The 18631-nt window shown below is 53.7% G+C and overlaps 1 protein-coding gene across 1 annotated transcript in view; it reads left to right on the top strand.

Annotated features, from left to right (window-relative positions):
• The first annotated feature begins 3005 nt into the window (after nucleotides 1-3005).
• Nucleotides 3006-18631, top strand: part of CNDP1 (carnosine dipeptidase 1) — a 34746-nt gene continuing 19120 nt past the window's right edge. Inside the window, exon 1 of the mRNA XM_075993794.1 lies at nucleotides 3006-3186. Within this exon, the coding sequence (XP_075849909.1) occupies nucleotides 3163-3186 (24 nt within the window). The 5' untranslated portion in view covers nucleotides 3006-3162. The remainder of the gene's footprint in view (nucleotides 3187-18631) is intronic.

Below are 18631 nucleotides of genomic sequence, written 5' to 3'. Positions count from 1 at the left end.
AGACTTAAATATAATATCTGAAACAGTAAAACTTCCGGAAAGAAACACAGGGAAAAATCTCTATGACATTGGTCTTGGCAATGATTTTTGGATATGAACTCAAAAGCACAGGCAGCAAAAGGAAAAATAAACAAGTGGGACTTCATCAAACTAGAAATTTTCTGCTCAGCAAAAGGAAACAATCAACAAAATGTAATGACAACCTATGGAATGGGAGAAAATGTTTGAAAACTCCATATCCTTCAATAAGGTGTTAACATCCAAAATATATACGGAACTCACACAGCTAAATAGCAAAAAAAATAAAGAACCTAATTTAAAAATAGGCAAAGGACTTGAGTAGACAGTAGACATTTTTCCAAAGAAGATACACAAAAGGCCAACAAGAATGTGAAAAGGTACTCAAGACCTCTAATCATCAGAGAAATGCAAATCAAAACCATGAGATATAGCCTCACACCTGTTATGATGGCAATGATCAAAAGGGCAAGAGGGAAGTGTTGGTGAGGACGTGGAGAGAAGGGAGCTTTTGCACACTGTTGGTAGGAATGCAAATTAGTGCAGCTACTATGGAAAACTGTATGGAGGTACTGCAAAAAACTAAAAATGGAACTACCGTATGAACCATCCTGGGCAATCCCACTCCTGGGTATATATCCAGAGGAAATGAAATCAATATGTTGAAGAGATATCTGTTCATTGCAGCACTATTTCCAATAGCTGAGATATGGAAACACTCCAAATGTCTATTAATGAATGGATAAAGAAAATGTAGTATATACACACAATGGAATATTATTCAGCCACAAAAGAAAAGAAAATCCTGACATTTGAGACAACATAAATGCACGTGGAGGACTTTAAGTGAAACGAAGCTAGACAAATACTTTTAACTCTCACATATTTGTGGGATCTAAAGTCAAACTCATACAAACAGACAGTAGAACGGTGGTGGCCAGAGGCTGTTCGGGGTGGTGTTGGGGAGATGGGGGATGTTGACCAAAGTGTACAAACTTTCAGATGTAAGACAAACAAGTTCTTGGGATTTAACCTGCAGCCTGGGTGGTGAAGGTGTGTTAATGAATTTGATTGTGATAATCATTATATGTATTCATATATTATCACCTTTTACAACTTGAACATATACAATCTTTACTTGACAATTAAGTCTTTGTTATTTTTTTTATTCAAAGACAGAGTCTCACTCTGTTGCCCAGGTTAGAGTGCTGTGGCGTCAGCCTAGCTCACAGCAACCTCAGACTCCTGGGCTCAAGCAATACTGCTGCCTCAGCCTCTCGAGTAGCTGGGACTACAGGCATGCGCCACCATGCCCGGCTAATTTTTTTTTTCTATATATTTTTAGTTGGCCAATTAATTTCTTTCTATTTTTAGTAATAGATGGGGGTCTCCCTCTTGCTCAGGCTGGTTTCAAACTCCTGACCTTGAGCGATCCACCCGCCTCGGCCTCCCAGAGTGCTAGGGTTACAGGCGTGGGCCACCACGCCCGGCCAAGTCTTTTTTTTAAAGAATGCATAAACGACTCATGAACGCACTTTGTTACCTCTTTTTCAGAGAACATCTTCGCCGGCTGCATCAGGCCTGAAGCTTCAGGAAGCAAAGCTGGTGAGATGGCCTCCACAGCCGTCCTTCTCCCTGCACCATGTCACAGTCAAAACGCCACCACGGACCGTCTCGGGACTCCCAGTGCGCCTGGGACAGCCGGCCCCCATGGGCTGCCGTGAGGCACCGTGAGGCCCCTGCGAGCCGTGTGCAGGTAAGGGGCCACCTTCTCGGCTGTGCCCTCGGGCCTGACCCCAGCTCCCCACTGGGGATCCAGGTGCCACAGAGAAGTGCCCAGACCCTTGTCCCAGGGCTCTGACCCGTGCCCTGGCACCCCTCTGCTCTCCCCAGGACACTTGGGGCCATGTACAAGGGCCTAAGTCCCAGCCAGAATGCTGGGGTGCACAGGACGAGGGACAAGCCTCAGTTTCCCTATCTGTAAGGAAAGGAGGCTGCACCAGAACAGAGACCCCTTAGTCCTGGCTGCACTTAACATCCCCCGAGAGCTTTCAGCAGATAGAAACTTGGGCGCTGCCCCGTGGAGCCCTCTAGGAGGGGAGCCGGCGTCCCCCGGGGAGGATTCCCCGGAACACGCCGCCCAGGGCTTTGCTCCGGAGCCACGGAGTGGCGGCCGGCCGTGTTTTGCAAGATCTCTAGGTGCCTAGGAGGCTCACAGCCCGATATGGGTTGAACTGGGCCCCCCACCCCCTGCTACCAAAATGCGTATGTTGACATCCTAACCTCAGGACCGCGGAATGTGACCTTATGTGGAGATGGGGTCATTGCCGATGCGATTACTTAAATAAGGATGCAGTCCTCCAGGAGCAGGGTGGGCCCCTGGTGCAATATGCCTGTGTCCTTGCAAGAAGGGAGAATTTGGACGCAGTCGCACGCACGCGGGGAGGGCGCCAGGCAGGGACGGAGGCAGAGGTCAGGGAGCCACTGCAGCACACCTAGAAGGCCAGGAGCACCAGCAGCCACTGGAGGCCGAGACAGAGCTGGCCCCCGTCCCTCCCTCACGGCCTCAGAAGGGGCCAGCCTTGCCGAACCCTCGATCTTGGACTTCTAGTCTCCATCGCCATGAGTCTCTGAGTCTCTGCTGTCTGAGCCACCCGGCTTGAGGTTCTTCCTTCCTTTCAGCAGCCCAGGAAGCCAACACACAGCCCGCCACGTGCACCCAGCAGCCCAGGGTGACATAGGTGAGGGTGCGTGCAGAGGTGAGGCTCTGCCTGCTGGCCATGGGCCTGCTCCCTCTCGGTGGTGACACCCCACGCACCCAGTGAGGCGCCCGGGGAGCGGCAGCCTGAGCCGGGCCAGCCACTGGCCGTCAGTGCCATCAGATGACTTTCGGGCCACTACCTCATCCCCATCTGTATGCGTTGGTTCTTCCTCTGCTGGTCGAATTGAATGACAATCTCTGAAGCATCTTTGTTTTCCAGATGTGAATGGACCCACTATCTCAGCCTCATCTTCCTTCCGGGGGGACAGGGTGTGGGTCAGGGCACGGGGACATATTTACTGTCACCGGCTCGGGCCCTCGATGGGACTTCCTCTGCCATAGTTTTTGGAACTTGGGCAGTTGCTAGAGACCTCATAACTCCAATGGACCCCAAACTTGGGAGAATGGTGAGTAAGCCCCAAGACGTCCGGGCTCCGAGTGCGAGATTTCCGTGTGCCCAGAGAACGCGCGTGCTCAGTGGGCAGCCAGGCAGCCAGCGTGGCCCCGCAGACGCTGCCACTTGCAGGTGTTCTCAGGTGGTCGCTGTCTCAGCCCTAGGGAGGTGGCATTTGGAATTACTGAGCCAATAATGCTTTGGGGTGGTTGTATGTATTTAAAAATAATTAAGTCATGCCATTATTGTCAAGAAGGAAGTCTGTATTCGAATTTGTCATGAACTTAGCCATCTTAAGTCAACATTTTTTCAATTGTTTTTCTCTTTAAAAAACGAGCTTGTATCCTGAAAGATTTTGCCTAACTAGTGGTGACAACGGACAGTGTGCTGCTAGTCCTGGGCCCAGGTCTTCGGCCTGGCGGGCTGGCTTAGGACAGCTGCCTGGGCGGACCTCCCTCCCGGGCTCTCGTCTGTGGGGTTGCTGCGGCCCTGAGCGCCCGGGTGGCCGGGAAGCTTCCAGCCCGGACAGCGGGCAGGCGATTGCATCTGGCTGTGCTCTCTTGTTTTTGTCGGTCCCCAGACTACTTGAAAAGATAAGATTCGTGGACTGTTTATTTGCATTACAAACACGTGCACACACACACACACAACCAATAGAGAAATTTCAGAATTCTGTGGAAGGTTGATACTTAGAAGACCCTGAAAAGAAGTATTGAAACAAATGCACACCAGATGCAAAGATGGAAACACAGTAAAAGAGGAGGCGCCAACCTGTCGGGAGGCAGGTTGCAGAGGTGTGGCTTTACCCACCTAGAAGACCATGAGGTTTCCAGATCACACTGCAGAATCGCCGCTCTGAGAGAAAGAGCTCACAGCCCACCGCCCGCACACACTGTCTATTGCTAACTTATCTCCATTGTCTTTTCCTAGTGCAAAGAGAGAAAAGAAAAGAAGCAGGGTAGGCCGGGCACGGTGGCTCGCGCCTGTAATCCTAGCTCTCTGGGAGGCTGAGGTGGGCGGACTGCTCGAGGTCAGGAGTTCGAAACCAGCCTGAGCAAGAGTGAGACCCATCTCTACTATAAAATAGAAAGAAATTAATTGGCCAACGAATATATATAGAAAAAATTAGCCGGGCATGGTGGCACATGCCTGTAGTCCCAGCTACTCGGGAGGCTGAGGCAGCAGGATTGCTTGAGCCCAGGAGTTTGAGGTTGCTGTGAGCTAGGCCGACGCCACAGCACTCACTCTAGCCTGGGGAACAAAGTGAGACTCTGTCTCAAAAAGAAAAAAAAAAAAGAATCAGGGTCTATTCCTGAGACCTTGAACCCAAGACTGGCCAGTTTCCTTTAACATGTCACAGATTTCACGCCTGGCAGCAGCCAGAGTGGATCCCTGGCCCCAGCCCAGCAGGACGGGGTGAGCCGCAGCGTGCAGTGCGCGGGACAAGGAGGGGCCTGTGCGCGTGGCACCTGCTGTCCAGGTAGGGTGTGCACGGCCAGCACCCGTCAGCCCGGGCGCAGCCACACGCCTGCTGTGTGCTCTGAGTGCTTGGGGGCCCAGGTGTGTCCTCTAGGACCAGGCAGCTTCTTGGGGGGAATGAACTAGGACACACATCACCATACTTTTCCCACATTCATTTTTCTTCCCATAAAAAGCAACATTCTCATTAAAACCATACAGCACCAGCCTGAGCAACAGCGAGACCCCGTCTCTACTAAAAACGAAAGGAAGGAAGGAAGGGAGGGAGGGAGGGAGGGAGGAAAGGAAGGGAGGGAGGGAGGGAGGAAAGGGAAGGAGGAAGGGAGGGAGGGAGGAAAGGAAGGGAGGGAGGGAGGGAGGAAAGGGAAGGAGGAAGGGAGGGAGGGAGGAAGGAAGGGAGGGAGGAAAGGAAGGGAGGGAGGAAAGGGAAGGAGGAAGGGAGGGAGGGAGGAAGGAAGGGAGGGAGGAAAGGAAGGGAGGGAGGAAAGGGAAGGAGGAAGGGAGGGAGGGAGGAAAGGAAGGGAGGGAGGGAGGGAGGAAAGGGAAGGAGGAAGGGAGGGAGGGAGGAAGGAAGGGAGGGAGGAAAGGAAGGGAGGGAGGAAAGGGAAGGAGGAAGGGAGGGAGGGAGGAAGGAAGGGAGGGAGGAAAGGAAGGGAGGGAGGAAGGGAGGGAGGAAAAGGAAGGAGGAAGGGAGGGAAGGAGGAAGGGAGGGAGGGAGGAAAGGAAGGGAGGGAGGGAGGAAAGGGAAGGAGGAAGGGAGGGAGGGAGGAAGGAAGGGAGGGAGGAAAGGAAGGGAGGGAGGAAGGGAGGGAAGGAGGAAGGAAAGGAAGGGAGGGAGGGAGGGAGGGAGGGAGGGAGGGAGGAAAGGAAGGGAGGGAGGGAGGGAGGAAGGAAGGAAGGAAGGAAGGAAGGAAGGAAGGAAGGAAGGAAGGAAGGAAGGAAGGAAGGAAGATAGGAAAGAAATTAATTGGTTTCTTGGTTACATGAAAAAAAAATATACAAACATCTTGGTTACATGAAAAAAAAAAAAAAGAAATTAATTGGCCAACTAAAAATACAAAGAAAAAATTAGCCGGGCATGGTGGCGCATGCCTGTAGTCCCAGCTACTCGGGAGGCTGAGGCAGGAGGATCGCTTGAGCCCAGGAGTCTGAGGTCGCTGTGAGCGAGGCTGACTCTACAGCACTCATTCTAGCCCAGGCAACAAAGCGAGACTCTGTCTAAAAAAAAACAAAAAAAGCAGAGCAGAATGTCCAGTTGCTGAGCACAAAGGCAGAGCGTGGTCTAGAGGAAGGTGAGGAGAATTGCGCCTGCCCAGCTGTGATTTGCCGCCTTTCTCACTAAACCCCACACTCACTCAAGGTTTTTGTTTCTTCAATCTTTTTTGGGGGGGGGAAGGGGGGGACAGAGTCTCACTCTGTTGCCCGGGCTAGAGTGAGTGCCGTGGCGTCAGCCTAGCTCACAGCAACCAGCAACCTCCAACTCCTGGGCTCAAGCCATCCTCCTGCCTCAGCCTCCCAAGTAGCTGGGACTACAGGCACACGCCACCATGCCCGGCTAATTTTTTTTTCTATTTTTAGTTGTTAATTTCTTTCTAATTTTGGTAGAGATGGCGTCTCGCTCTTGCTCAGGCTGGTCTCAAACTCCTGAGCTCAAACGATCCTCCTGCCTCGGCCTCCCAGGGTGCCGGGATTACAGGCTTGAGCCACCACGCCCGGCCTGTTTCTTCAATCTTCAGTGTGAGTAGTTTGGGGGTGGAAGCCCAGGAATCTGCAATTTTAAGGTGCACAATTCAGTGGTTTTTAGTGACTTTACAGGCACGTGCGACCATCCCACAGTCCATTTCAGACCATTCATCACCTGCAGACACCCCACACCTTAGCTGTGACTTTGCTGTCCCAGTCCCGCCCCACGTCCCCGCGCACCAGCCGGGGAGCTCCCTGTTCTGGGCTCCGTGTGCAGGGTGTCACAGCGTGTGGCCGTTTGTGTCTGGCCTCTTCAGCTTAACACGCTTTCGAGGTCCACTCCTGCCGAGGCGCGTGTGCCTACTTCGCGCGTTTCCGTGGCCAGGTAGCGTTCCGCAGCGTGGCCCCGCACGTTTTGTTTATTCCTGTGTCTGTGGCTGCCGCCATTTGGCTGTTACGGAGGATGCTGCTATGGACACTCCTGTGGCGGTTTGGGGGCAGACACGTGTTTTCGTTCGTCTTGGGCACGTGCGTGGGAGTGGAACTGCGGGGCAACGTGGGGACTTCGTGCTGAACCGTGGGAGGAGCCGCCAGACGGTTTCCACAGTGATCACACCATTGCACGTTCCTGCCCACCGCCGTGCCCACGCGCTCCATTTCTCCGCCTCCTCACCAGCGTCCGCTGGCCGACTTCGTGATTCTGGCCGCCCTAGTTGGGGCCAAGTGGTTTCTCGCTGTGGTTAGACTTGCTTTTCCCTGGTGGCTGACATTGTTGGGCATTTTTTCATGTGCTTATTGGACAAGGAATCTACAGTTTTAACAACGACCCTTCACCCCACTCCTGCTCAAGGAATTCTTTTTTTTTTTTTTTTGAGACAGAGTCTCTGTTGCCTGGGCTAGAGTGCCGTGGCGTCAGCCTCGCTCACAGCAACCTCCAACTCCTGGGCTCAAGCAATCCTCCTGCCTCAGCCTCCCAGGGAGCTAGGGCTACAGGCATGCACCACCATGTCTGGCTTATTTTTCCTATATATTTTTAGTTGGCCAATTAATTTCTTTCTCTTTTTAGTAGAGATGGGGTCTTGCTATTGTTCAGGCTGGTTTCGAACTCCTGACCTTGAGCGATCCACCCACCTCGGCCTCCCAGAGTGCTAGGATTACAGGTGTGAGCCACCGTGCCCGGCCTCAAGGAATTCTGATGGAGGGGTTCCACCTGTCACTTTTGAGACTATTTTCAAGTTCAACTATAAAAAGTCCCTCTGCAGTGTTCCTGGCTTATCGAGGGTATGTCTCTTGCTCCAAGATTCTGAGCTTGGGTAGATATCAGTCCTTATTATATCTAGGGCTCAGCTTGTGCCTAACTAATAATGGTTTCCCCTCCCAACCAAGCAGGCTGTTAAAGCTAACAAGCAGCAGATTACAGCCAGAAAGTGCATGACATTAGCTGGGATAAAGGTCCAACAAGACGGTGGATTTTTTTCCCCCTCTCATAAAAGAGCCTTCCCCATCCAGCAGGGATTTGACTAAGGAGATCCGCCACCGTGTATTCCCACCAACATTCGGTTCTTCATGGCACGTGCAATTGGGAATGACAGCATTTGCCTTGGGGGGACTGTGGTGAGGATTGGAGCAAGTTGGGAAAGTAGAGCTGTGATTAGAAGTGAGTGAGTAGCCCACTCATGCTCCATGCATGATGTTGAGCAGTTTCCTAAGCATCCCTCTGATGCCTCAGTTTACTCATCTGTGAAATGGAGCAACAATAGTATCTGCCTCATAGGATGTCAGGCTGGTTTGGTAAAATCATTGCCTTTCAGGGCTCAGCACAGGCAGCCTGTCCTTCATCTATGTTATTAATACTAATAAAAATATAAATTTGACCTTATTGCAAACAGACATGAACAAATGAACAAATCTCATGATGTATGAAGTCACTGATTCACTCCGGAGTTGTAATCCGAGGAACACTGTAAACAGTCTGGATCGGGCTTCCCGTAAGGTGACGCTGGTTTTTTCTTGCACCGTGGCTAGACGTTTAGCACCGTCTACAGGCCGGTCCAGGAGAGCCCCGGCCATTCTGCTGTCACTGGGACGCACCTTTCTGTCGTTCACTCCAGAAACCTGCAGATTCCAAAAGCGGAGGGGAGAGCGGGGCTGGGTCCCATCACGGTGAGGGCAGCCCAGTGCCCTCCCGGGGAGGGAGAGAAAGAAGGACGTGCGGCAGCACAATTCAGCCACGGCAGGTGCTGCAGGCCACGGCCCGGAAAGACACATGGACAGGTGCCTCCCCCCGAGCGTGCCTCGGGGACTGTTCTAGCCTCCGAGCAGGTTGTCATCTGCTGCTCACCAGACAGGGAAGCTGCCCTGGTGACTCCCACTCCAGTGGCTCTAGACTGGCAGGTTCAGAGGATTCTCCTGTGGCACCCTGGATCTTACGGGACATACCTGTGTCCCAGTGGCCCAGGTGCCACCAAAACCCCGGGGCTTGCTGAGGGGCATTTGTTGGCTGGTGCTGAGAGTCTGGCTCTGTGAGAGGTCTCGGGAGGAGAGGAGGGGTCAGGTGTGTGTAGGGGTCCCAGCCTCTATCCTCCCGGTCCCAGCACAGAGCTCCTGCCCCAGAAGGAAATGTAGGCGTGTCATTTATGGGATGGAGCCGGGACCTGTGTTTGGTCCGTTTCAGGGCAGATAAGAGAAAAGCTGGCGTAGGGGACTTGAACCCCAAGGCTCGTCCCGGCCCTGCACACAGCACGGTAGGCAACGTCTACACAAGAGGAGGCAAAGGACTTCTGTCCCCGAAGCATCTCTCCGCTGGCCCCACAATGCCCCAGTGTCCGGGGCCTCAATTGCTCTTTCAAGCAGTTCTGACCCTCCCCCTTCCCAAGCGCTCTGCCCGGAACAGAGGCGCCTTTCACGGCACCCGGCACAGAAGAGGAAGCACACTGCGCTTCCGGCAGCCAGCACGCGTGAAGCTGGGGGCGCTGTCCCCTGCTGACCCCCGAAGGAATGGGGTTCAGAACACCCTGAGGGAATGGGGAGCACTGTGAAGAGGCGGGAAAGGGCACTGAGAGGAAGCACGCACAAAGACCGTAGCTGAGGAGGGACCCTTGCTCCGTCCATGAACAGCTCCAGTGCCCTGGGATCCCAGAGTTGGTGGCGCTCACAGGAGAACTGTGTTCGCATGTCCCAGCTTTCCAGTGTGCCCGGTGTCACCAACTCGGCACCTTGCACCGCAGGCCGAGGGTGCTCGCAGCAGCAAGACTGCCCTGCGGCACTCGCCCGGCGGGCAGTGCGGGGCTTGGGTGTCGAGCTCGCGAGTGAGTAATTCCTAGCCCCAGTTCCCGAGGTTGAGGATCTGCAGGACACAGACATTCGTGCCTTTCAAGGTGTGGTGAGCAGAGCGCGCACGCTTTAGGTGAGCCCTTCTCACCTGCACCCCAACCATGCCCCCAGCTATTTGGGGACGTTTGCATCAGCTGGCATTTCCCACGGAGCCTGGAGCCTGCGTGTGGAGCCTGGCTCGGGGCCAGGCTGTGGGGACATCACCTTCCAGGAAGCAAACCCCCTGTAGGGAGTTCTGATGGAGACACAGCGTGAGTTCACCCCTAAAACTCCCCATCCACTTCAAACTAAGTACCGTGTTTCCCCGAAAATAAGACAGGGTCTTGTATTTATTTTTCCTTAAGAAGACACCCTAGGGCTTATTTTCGGGGGATGTGTTAGTTTTTTTAAGTACGGTACAGCAATCTACATTTAATCAAATACAGTTAAGTCGTTGTCTTTTGGAACATCATCATCACTCTCTAAACCTCAAATTCTACCCCGAATTTGTTACGACTCTATTTCCTTTAGAACCATTGACCCCGATCCCTCCTGTCGAGCCATAGAGCTCTCATGGGGCAGCTGAGAAGGGCTGGTCATCTTCTTTACCGCTCCATGACGACATGCATGGGTTGTGGAGATGCACTGCGTAGCCATGCCCATCACTAGGGCTTATTTTCGGGGCAGGGCTTTTATGGCACACATGCTTAGAAATCCTGCTAGGGCTTATTTTATGGGTAGGTCTTATTTTCAGGGAAACACGGTAATTACCTGTTGTTCAGGACGTTAATCAAAAAGACACAGACTCCAACACATAACCAGCATCCCCGCTGAACAGAAATGGAACCACACTGGCTGAGCTGGGGCCAAAGCTGCAGCCTTGCTGGACTGTGGGTCCGAAACAAGCTGTGGCAGCAAGAAGTGAGATTCCTGCAGAAAAATCAGGACTGAGAGCATCTGGGCACAGGGGCAGCCAGAGCCAGCGTCCTTGCCTGCAGCCCGGGGGATGGTGAGTTTCCCGGGGTGACATGACCCAGCCCTCCAGGGAACACTGTTTGGGAAGTGTAAGCCGCCCAGTTAAGAGCTGGACCTGCCTGGGCACCTTAAAGCACCGGGTGGAGGCATCCCCGGCACTGCTAGGCAGCAGAGATTACAGAGAGGGGGAATAAAACAACTCTCGTTAAGTGTACGAGAAGGACTCCCAATAAGAAAAGTAGCCCACGAAATTTGTTAGGAAGTGGATTTACTGATGCTTAAATGCAAACCGTAGAACATGTTTAAAGTGGATAAAATGAAGCATGTTTACATTCTTCAAGGCATGAAAGGAAGAGTAACACCCACGTAAAAGGATAAGAAATCACAAAACATAAACAGGCACCTATGACTCAAGAGCAGATGGGTGTGAAAAACAGCCAGTCAGAAATCCTGAAAAAGAAAACCTGTCCCTGAAATGGCCGAGCGGTGTCAGTTCTGGAAGGGTCTGGGTCAAAGCCAGAACCAGCAAACTGGAAAAGCTCACGGGGAACGCGCCCAGGAAGCAGAGCAGGAAGACAAACAGGAAACAGGAGACTCCGAGGAAGAGATCCGGAGAATGCGTGACGGGGGAAGGCTCCGACTGCAGCAGGAGTTCGGGAAGGAAGCAGAGGAAGTGGCGGAGAAGCAGCCTTAGGGGAGAGAACGGCTAAACGTTAGGAAAGGACACCAGTGGGCCTTCGGTTCGCAGGCGGCCGCTGAGGACGCAGGAAGACAGATGCACGCGGCAGGCAGACGCGTCACGGTGACACGGGCGGATGTCCAGCATCACACCTGACGTCGCCCGGGGAGGAAGGCGCACAGGCGCCCGCCACCGCGCCGGCGCAGACACCCGGGGGCGCGGAGAGGGAGCCCGGCGTGGGCTGCTGCCGCCCCACAGGCTTTCTAGAAGAACGAGAAGGTGGCACGGCTTGACTTCCGTGCGTGGGGAGAGGCAACAGGGACCCAGGCAGGACGCGCAGTGAACCAGGGTCCAGTTGTGGGGTTTCAGGGAATGGCGGGGCCTGTGGAGACTGCTAGGAGAAAACAGTCTCCCCCAAATACGGATTTTGCTTTGCCCTCGTGCGTGTGTGTGGCCGGGTAGTTTTGTTGGTAGACAAATGCTGCATTTCCCACACAGTGTTGAAATAGAACTGGTTACGTCGATGAAAAGCAACTACTTGTGTCTTCAGGACTGTGCATTAATTAATAATTATTTGGGATGGGCGCAGTGGCTCACGCCTGTCATCCTAGCACTCTGGGAGGCCGAGGCGGGCCCATCGCTGGAGGTCAGGAGTTCGAAACCAGCCTGAGCAAGAGCGAGACCCCGTCTCTACTATAAATAGAAAGAAATTAATTGGCCAACTAATATATACAGAAAAACATTAACGGGCATGGTGGCGCATGCCTATAGTCCCAGCTACTTGGGAGGCTGAGGCAGGAGGATTGCTTGAGCCCAGGAGTTTGAGGATGCTGTGAGCTAGGCTGATGCCACGGCACTCACTCTAGCCTGAGCAACAAAGCAAGACTCTGTCTCAAAAAATAATAATTATTATTATTCAGTAGATGCCGATTGGCCCCTCACTCCATGACAGGCAGGGCTTACGTGCGTGGGGGGTCTGGGAGTGAGGCAAAGTCCTGGCCCTCTCGGAGCTCGTATTCACATGCGTCAGGCAGGTAAGTATTAAGTGAACAGATGATAGCGTATCTTACAGTGATAAGAAAATAAAAATCAGGGTGAACCGAGTTAAATAATGTCCCTTCAAACATTCGTGTCCACCTGGACTGTGGACCCAGAATGTGATTGCATCTGCGATGGGGTCTTGGCAGGTGTAGCTAGTTGACAAGAGCTCCTGCTGCAGCCGGACGGGCCCTACCAAAGACCAGTGTCCTTCTAGCAAGAGGAGAGGACACACAGAGACACAGAGAAGCCACCGCGTGCATATGGAGGCGGAAATTGGGGTGACGGAGCCATGGCCAAGGACCCCGAGGACTGCAGCACCCGCAGAGTTGGGGAGAGGACGGACGGAGCCGGCCTGGGCCTTCAGGGCGCGCACAGCCCCACTGGCACCTCGATGTAGGACTTCCGGAACCGGGAGATAAGAAACTCCTCTTGGTTAAGCCACCCGCTTTGGGGTGCTTGGCTCCAGCTGCCTTAGGTAGGAAGCTGATACAAAGGGGAGAAAAGTCCCCACCCTTTCCTCGAATCTGCCCGTGTGCTTGGATTCCCACTGGCTGAAGGAACTTTTGCTCACGTCAAACATAGCCTGAGATGCCATTCCGGAAGCTGTCCTTCCCGTCACCCCTCGACCTTGCTTCCTGCCTGCAAGGACAGCTAAAGCTTCGAAGTTACAGCCGTTTTGCTGTGAGCTGAAGGGTTTATAACACTCAAAAGGGAGTCCAGGTAATTATAGGCTTCTAGGAAAGGAGATGCTGTCTGCTGACGCCTGCATTTTGGTGCCTCTGCCCTGCCACACGGTCCCACCGGGATTCCCCCAGGCCCACCCCTGCTGACCCCTCGAGAAACCTCCGTTCTCTTCCTGGTCACCCGTCCTTCTGTCCGAGATCCAGGTCTGTCCCGGCGCCCCGCTGTTCTGCTGCCGGAACGCCTCGGTTTCGTGTGCTGTTCCCGCCTCACTCAATCTCTTCTGCGTGTATTTTTATACTTATCCTATTAACACTTTTGCACACACAAAAAATCACTCAAATGGGATTTACAGAAAGAAGAAGGCAGTGGCTCTGGTCTGGCCACAGTCACGATCTCCCAAAGAAGGGAGTTCGCCGGGCTCTGGCCCCGCTGTCAGGCACGCGACCATCGGCCACTTGGGATTTACACCTTTCGCCCCTCCGAACTGAGGGCCACACCCTGTTCCAGACACAGGCTCAGAGAACATGCTCTTGCCTTTGAGAAGGTTACAGTTCAGCTTTACCGGCCGGGCGCAGTGGCTCACGCCTGTAATGCTAGCACTCCGGGAGGCCAAGGCGGGAGGATCGTTTGAGCTCAGGAGTTTGAGACCTGCCTGAGCAAGAGCGAGACCCCGTCTCTACTAAAAAATAGAAAGAAATTAACTGGACAACTAAAAAAACCCCCCCAAATATATATATATGTATATCTATCTATATATATATATAATTAGCCGGGCATGGTGGCGCATGCCTGTAGTCCCAGCCACTCGGGAGGCTGAGGCAAGAGGATCACCTGAGCCCAGGAGTTTGTGAGCTAGGCTGACGTCACAGCACTCTAGCCTGGGTAACAGAGTGAGACTCAATCTCAAAAAAAATAACAAAAAAACAATTCAGCTTTACATGGTGACGCTGTTCTCATTGGCGGAGAACATTTCAATGTGTTGACTTAATCGTCAATAGATTCTGGCCAGCGAAACGTCTCCGGTTATTTCGTTCATTCTTTTTTTTCCCAGTTTGCTTCTGTCTTTGTGCTACCACGTGTGACAGAAGGCTCTGGAAGTGGTGCAAAGCCAGGCTGTCTCTCCGGCGGGTGTTTGGAGAGGCCCCGATGCCTGGCCGGACTGGAGGGACAGAGAGGGTCGGAGGTGACCGTGGTCCAGGCGGCATCACCCGGCACCACGTGGGAACAACGCCAGCCCTCCCCTTCCCGCAGGCACCCACAAGGCCCCTTCACCGTCGGGAGCTCCGAGCCCGCCTGGGCCCACCTGGGCCGCTTGGGTGCTGGACACGCTGCTTCTGCCCGGGCAGGAGGACACTCTGTGCAGCGCCTCTGGCTACGCAGTGCAGGTGCCCACACGTGTCTTTGCTGCCATCCTCCCGTGGGGGCTGCTGTCCTTGTTTCAGACTCTATGTGACCCGTCCTGAGCCTGCTCTCCCTTAAACTGCCCCGTGTCTGTCTCTCAATTGCTCCTCCGTCCCCCGGCCTCCGTTGGTCTGACTTCTCACGGCTCCGCTCAGCATTTCAGTAACAGCCTTCTTGGCGTCCTGGCAAACCCGGTGACCTTTGTCAGTGTTTCTGGCCACTCGCACGGGGGGTGCAGGCATCACCTTACTCCCGCCAGAGTCCTCTGGGGTCGGACTCACGGATCTGACCCCACGCGAGGGTAGTGGAGAAAGGTCCTTGGGATTTCTGGGGAATTTTGCTCCTCGAAACTGCTTCCTCCACGCTGGAGCCTGTCCACGCCGCAGTCCGGGGAAGCCCCGCCCGGCCCGGCTCCCGCACAGGCACTCGTGGCCGCAGCGAGTTAATCCGCCTGCAGGAACCGCTTGGACCCGGCTGCAGGCTGCGGGGGACCGACAGAATCCAGAAGAGCCTGTTTTTATTGTTATTTTAAAGTCCCCGTCCTGGTAAATAAACTCGGCTAATCAGACGCTTTTATTTTTTCTGTGCGATAACAAATCCGTCAAAGCAGACCCAGGACAGAGCTGCCTCTGTGCAACAGTCCCAGGACTCCAGACGCGCCTGGGTGAGTAGGATTCCTCGCAGAGAAGTTGGCTCTGGCACTCCGGTTTCTTCCCGTGGCCAGGCCTGGCTGATCGGCCACCGCGTGGATTGTGGGGCTCCGGGCGTGGTGGTGGGAGGCAAGAGCGCTTTCCTTTTCTGTTCTTTATTCTATCGAACACCAGAACGAACAGCACGGACACTCCGTGCAGTGGCGGGTTTTCCCACGGCGCCCGGCCTCCTGTGGGGAAGTCCGCAGCAGTTCCCCTTTGGGGACAGGGGTGTCCCGGGCGAAGGCGGCCCAGGCCGCGCTGGGAGGGCCTCCGCCAGCCCAGCACCCAGGTCACCCGGCGTCCCCAGTTGCTGGCTAGAGCCGGCCGGGAGGAGGATGACAAGCCGAGCTGAGCTGCCGTGGGAGAAGCAGCAGAAGGAAAAGGCGTCAACATGCTAAGGACATGCTAAGGACGCTATCTGGGTGACGGGCACACTCTCAGCCCTGACTCGAGCACCACAGAAGTGATCCATACAACCAAAAACATTTGTGTCCCTGTAATATTTTAAAATTAAAAAAAAAAAAGCCCTACGAAGTGTCACAAAGACCAAATGCTCTTCTAAGTTATATGCCACTAATATCCTAGACATCATGTCAAATATTGGGACATGCATATTTCTTCTGAGAATGAGAATGACAATAAAAATCTCTCAAGTGTCTTTAAAAAAATGCTGAGAAGACTCTGAGGAAGTGCAGGGGTGAGCAACACAGCAGAGGATGTGCACAGCCTCCTAAAAGTTAAATTATTTCCAGGCGAGACTCAGCACAGGGGGACTTGGGACTTCTGTGCCCAATCTGAACATCTAAGAGTGGCCAGCAGGAACGACACAAGGCTGTGGAGCTGCGGGGCTCCCCTCAGGGGCCCGGTGACAAGGGGAGCTGGTCACCTCGGGCCACCTGCGCAGGAGGAAGCGCTCCGCGCCCGGGAGAACCCACGTTCACCTCCCCACTCTCCAGCTCCTCCTCCTCCTTTCTGCCAAGGCAAAAAACCCGGGACTAACCTTCCTAAATCCTCAGGGTTTCCTGGCCTGAGTAGTTCAAGGTCAAGAAGGACTAAAAGAAAACAAAGAGAAAGGCAAAGGGACGGGAGAGGAGCACACGGATGGCACCTGGGATCCCGCCCAGAGACCCTCAAGGCAGGATCCGAGTCCGCGGGCGGGAGGGGAAGGGAGGAGTGGTCCCTCCAGCCCCACCCGTCCCCCTTGCTCTCTACTGCCACGGAGCCGGCACCTGCTGAAACCTGAAATCCTCCTCGCCCTTACAAATGCTGTTTTCCTTTTCTTTCTTTCTTTCTTTTTCTCATGCCTTCTTTCTCTTTTTCAAATTTCCCTTTTTAGCACTCTGGGAGGCCAAGGGGGGCGGATTACTCAAGGTCAGGAGTTCGAAACCAGCCTGAGCAAGAGTGAGACCCTGTCTCACCATAAATAGAAAGAAATTAATTGGCCAACTAATATATATAGAAAAAATGAGCCGGGCATGGTGGCGCACGCCTGTAGTCCCAGCTACTCGGGAGGCTGAGGCAGGAGGATCGCTTGAGCCCAGGAGTTTGAGGTTGCTGTGAGCTAGGCTGACGCCACAGCACTCACTCTAGTCTGGGCAACAGAGTGAGACTCTGTCTCAAAAAAAAAAAATTCCCTTTTTATTTTTCACTGGAAAGGAGAACCAGATACTTTTTAAAAATGGAATTGTCTGAAGGAAAAATGAAAGTAAAAGTCCCGCTGTTCATTTTGGTGGCTCGGTGGCTACAGGTAGCCTATGTTGTCTCCAAGAGCCTGCGCTGACGCTTCCCGGGCGCCCTGAGCTCCTTCCCCTGCACTGGGGGTCTACTGAGTCGCACTCGCCTGACGCACCTGCCACGCCCGCTGCTGGCGGGTCCCCAGCGGAGCTGCACCTGCCATGTCCTGGCCCGGCTACAAGAGAGCGTGCGGGCGGCTCGCCTGCGCCCCCTGCTGGACCAAGTTCTTCGTCGGTTCGCGTTTACCTGGATTTTAACCACACTGAGCTTCCTTTGTTTGCGTTTCTCATGCTCAGTAATATATTTCTGTTGTCCAATGAGTGGTCACACTTGTGATTATTATTTTTATAATGGCTGCATTGCAACATAATGCACCTACCTTACAACTCCTCCGTGCGAAGTGTGTGATTCAGTGGTTTTTAGTACATTCACAGTTGTGCCAGTGCCATAGTTAACTGTTTTGGAACAATTTCATCATGCAAAAGAAACCCCTGCTCATTAGCAGCTGCTCCCATTCTTCCGCCCGCCACCCCACCCCCCCGCCCCGTGACCTCACCCTACCTTCTGTCTCTGCGCGTGTACCTGCTCTGCACTTTACGCACGTGGGGCCGTGCACACCTGGCCCTTTGTGGCTGGCCGCCCCCGGGGTCTCCTGCTGGCTTTGCCACAGGGCGGTTAGTTAGCGTCTGGGGTCCGGAAGGGATGATCCCCACAGGGGCCCAGGGCACACTGGTGGAGGCGCCCCAGCGTGGGTAGGCGAGGCCGTGCCCAGCACGGGGCTGGGTCAAGAGGAAGAGCGACAGGGGAGGGGACAGGGCCACAGGTCCCCCACTGCGAGCCTCAGGAGGGAAGGGACCCATTAGGGACCGAGGACAACCAGCAAGGTGGCAGGGAGCCAGCAGAGGGGACCGGGGTGTTCCCAGGGACTGACAGATGCCTAAGTCCCTCCGCGTCAGCTGTCACAGAGTGGTGTGCACGTCTCCCTTCCTTCCTTTCTTTCTAAAGTTCTCCAATCTCAGGAGCTGGTAGAAAGAAACCCACAACACTGCACAGGATTTCTGGCATCCCTCGCAAATGATCTTTTCTAATAACATGGTTAATCACACGTAGAGGTTTTTGCATGTTTGGTTTTGGTTTAACCTCACACTTCTCTCTTCCAAACATTGCCCTTCACACCTGGGATTCGTCACCGCAGTGACCGGCAGGATGGACACCTGGCAACCCAGGAATCAACCGAATTACACTATTTAAAGACTTGGTTTCTGTCTTATTAGAATTCTGCAGCGTCAGCCGGCACGGTGGCTCACGCCTGTAATCCCAGCACTCTGGGAGGCCAAGGTGGGAGGATCGCTCAAGGGCAAGAGTTCAAGACCAGCCTGAGGAAAAAAAAAAAAAAAAGACCAGCCTGAGCAAGAGTGAGGCCCCGTCTCTACTGAAAATAGAAAGAAATCAGCCACACGACTAAAAATATATAGAAAAAATGACCCGGGCGTGGTGGCGCATGCCTGTAGTCCCAGCTACTCGGGAGGCTGAGGCAGGAGGATCGCCTCAACCCAGGAGTTTGAGGTTGCTGTGAGCTGGGCTGACGCCACAGCACTCACTCTAGCCCGGGCAACAGAGTGAGACTCTGTCTCAAAAAAAAAAAAAATCTTTAGCGTTGAGAATGAAGGGTTTGGGGGTAAAGGTAGCAACAAAGAATACTTTTCTAGTTCTTCCAGCTCGTGTTCTTTTGGTCCAGCTGACTCGAAGCAGCTGTGTTGGACACCAAACTTTTTTCT

This window comes from Microcebus murinus, chromosome 17 (assembly GCF_040939455.1).
Source record: "Microcebus murinus isolate Inina chromosome 17, M.murinus_Inina_mat1.0, whole genome shotgun sequence".
NCBI lineage: Eukaryota > Metazoa > Chordata > Mammalia > Primates > Cheirogaleidae > Microcebus > Microcebus murinus.
This window is presented reverse-complemented; position numbering and strand designations above follow the sequence as displayed.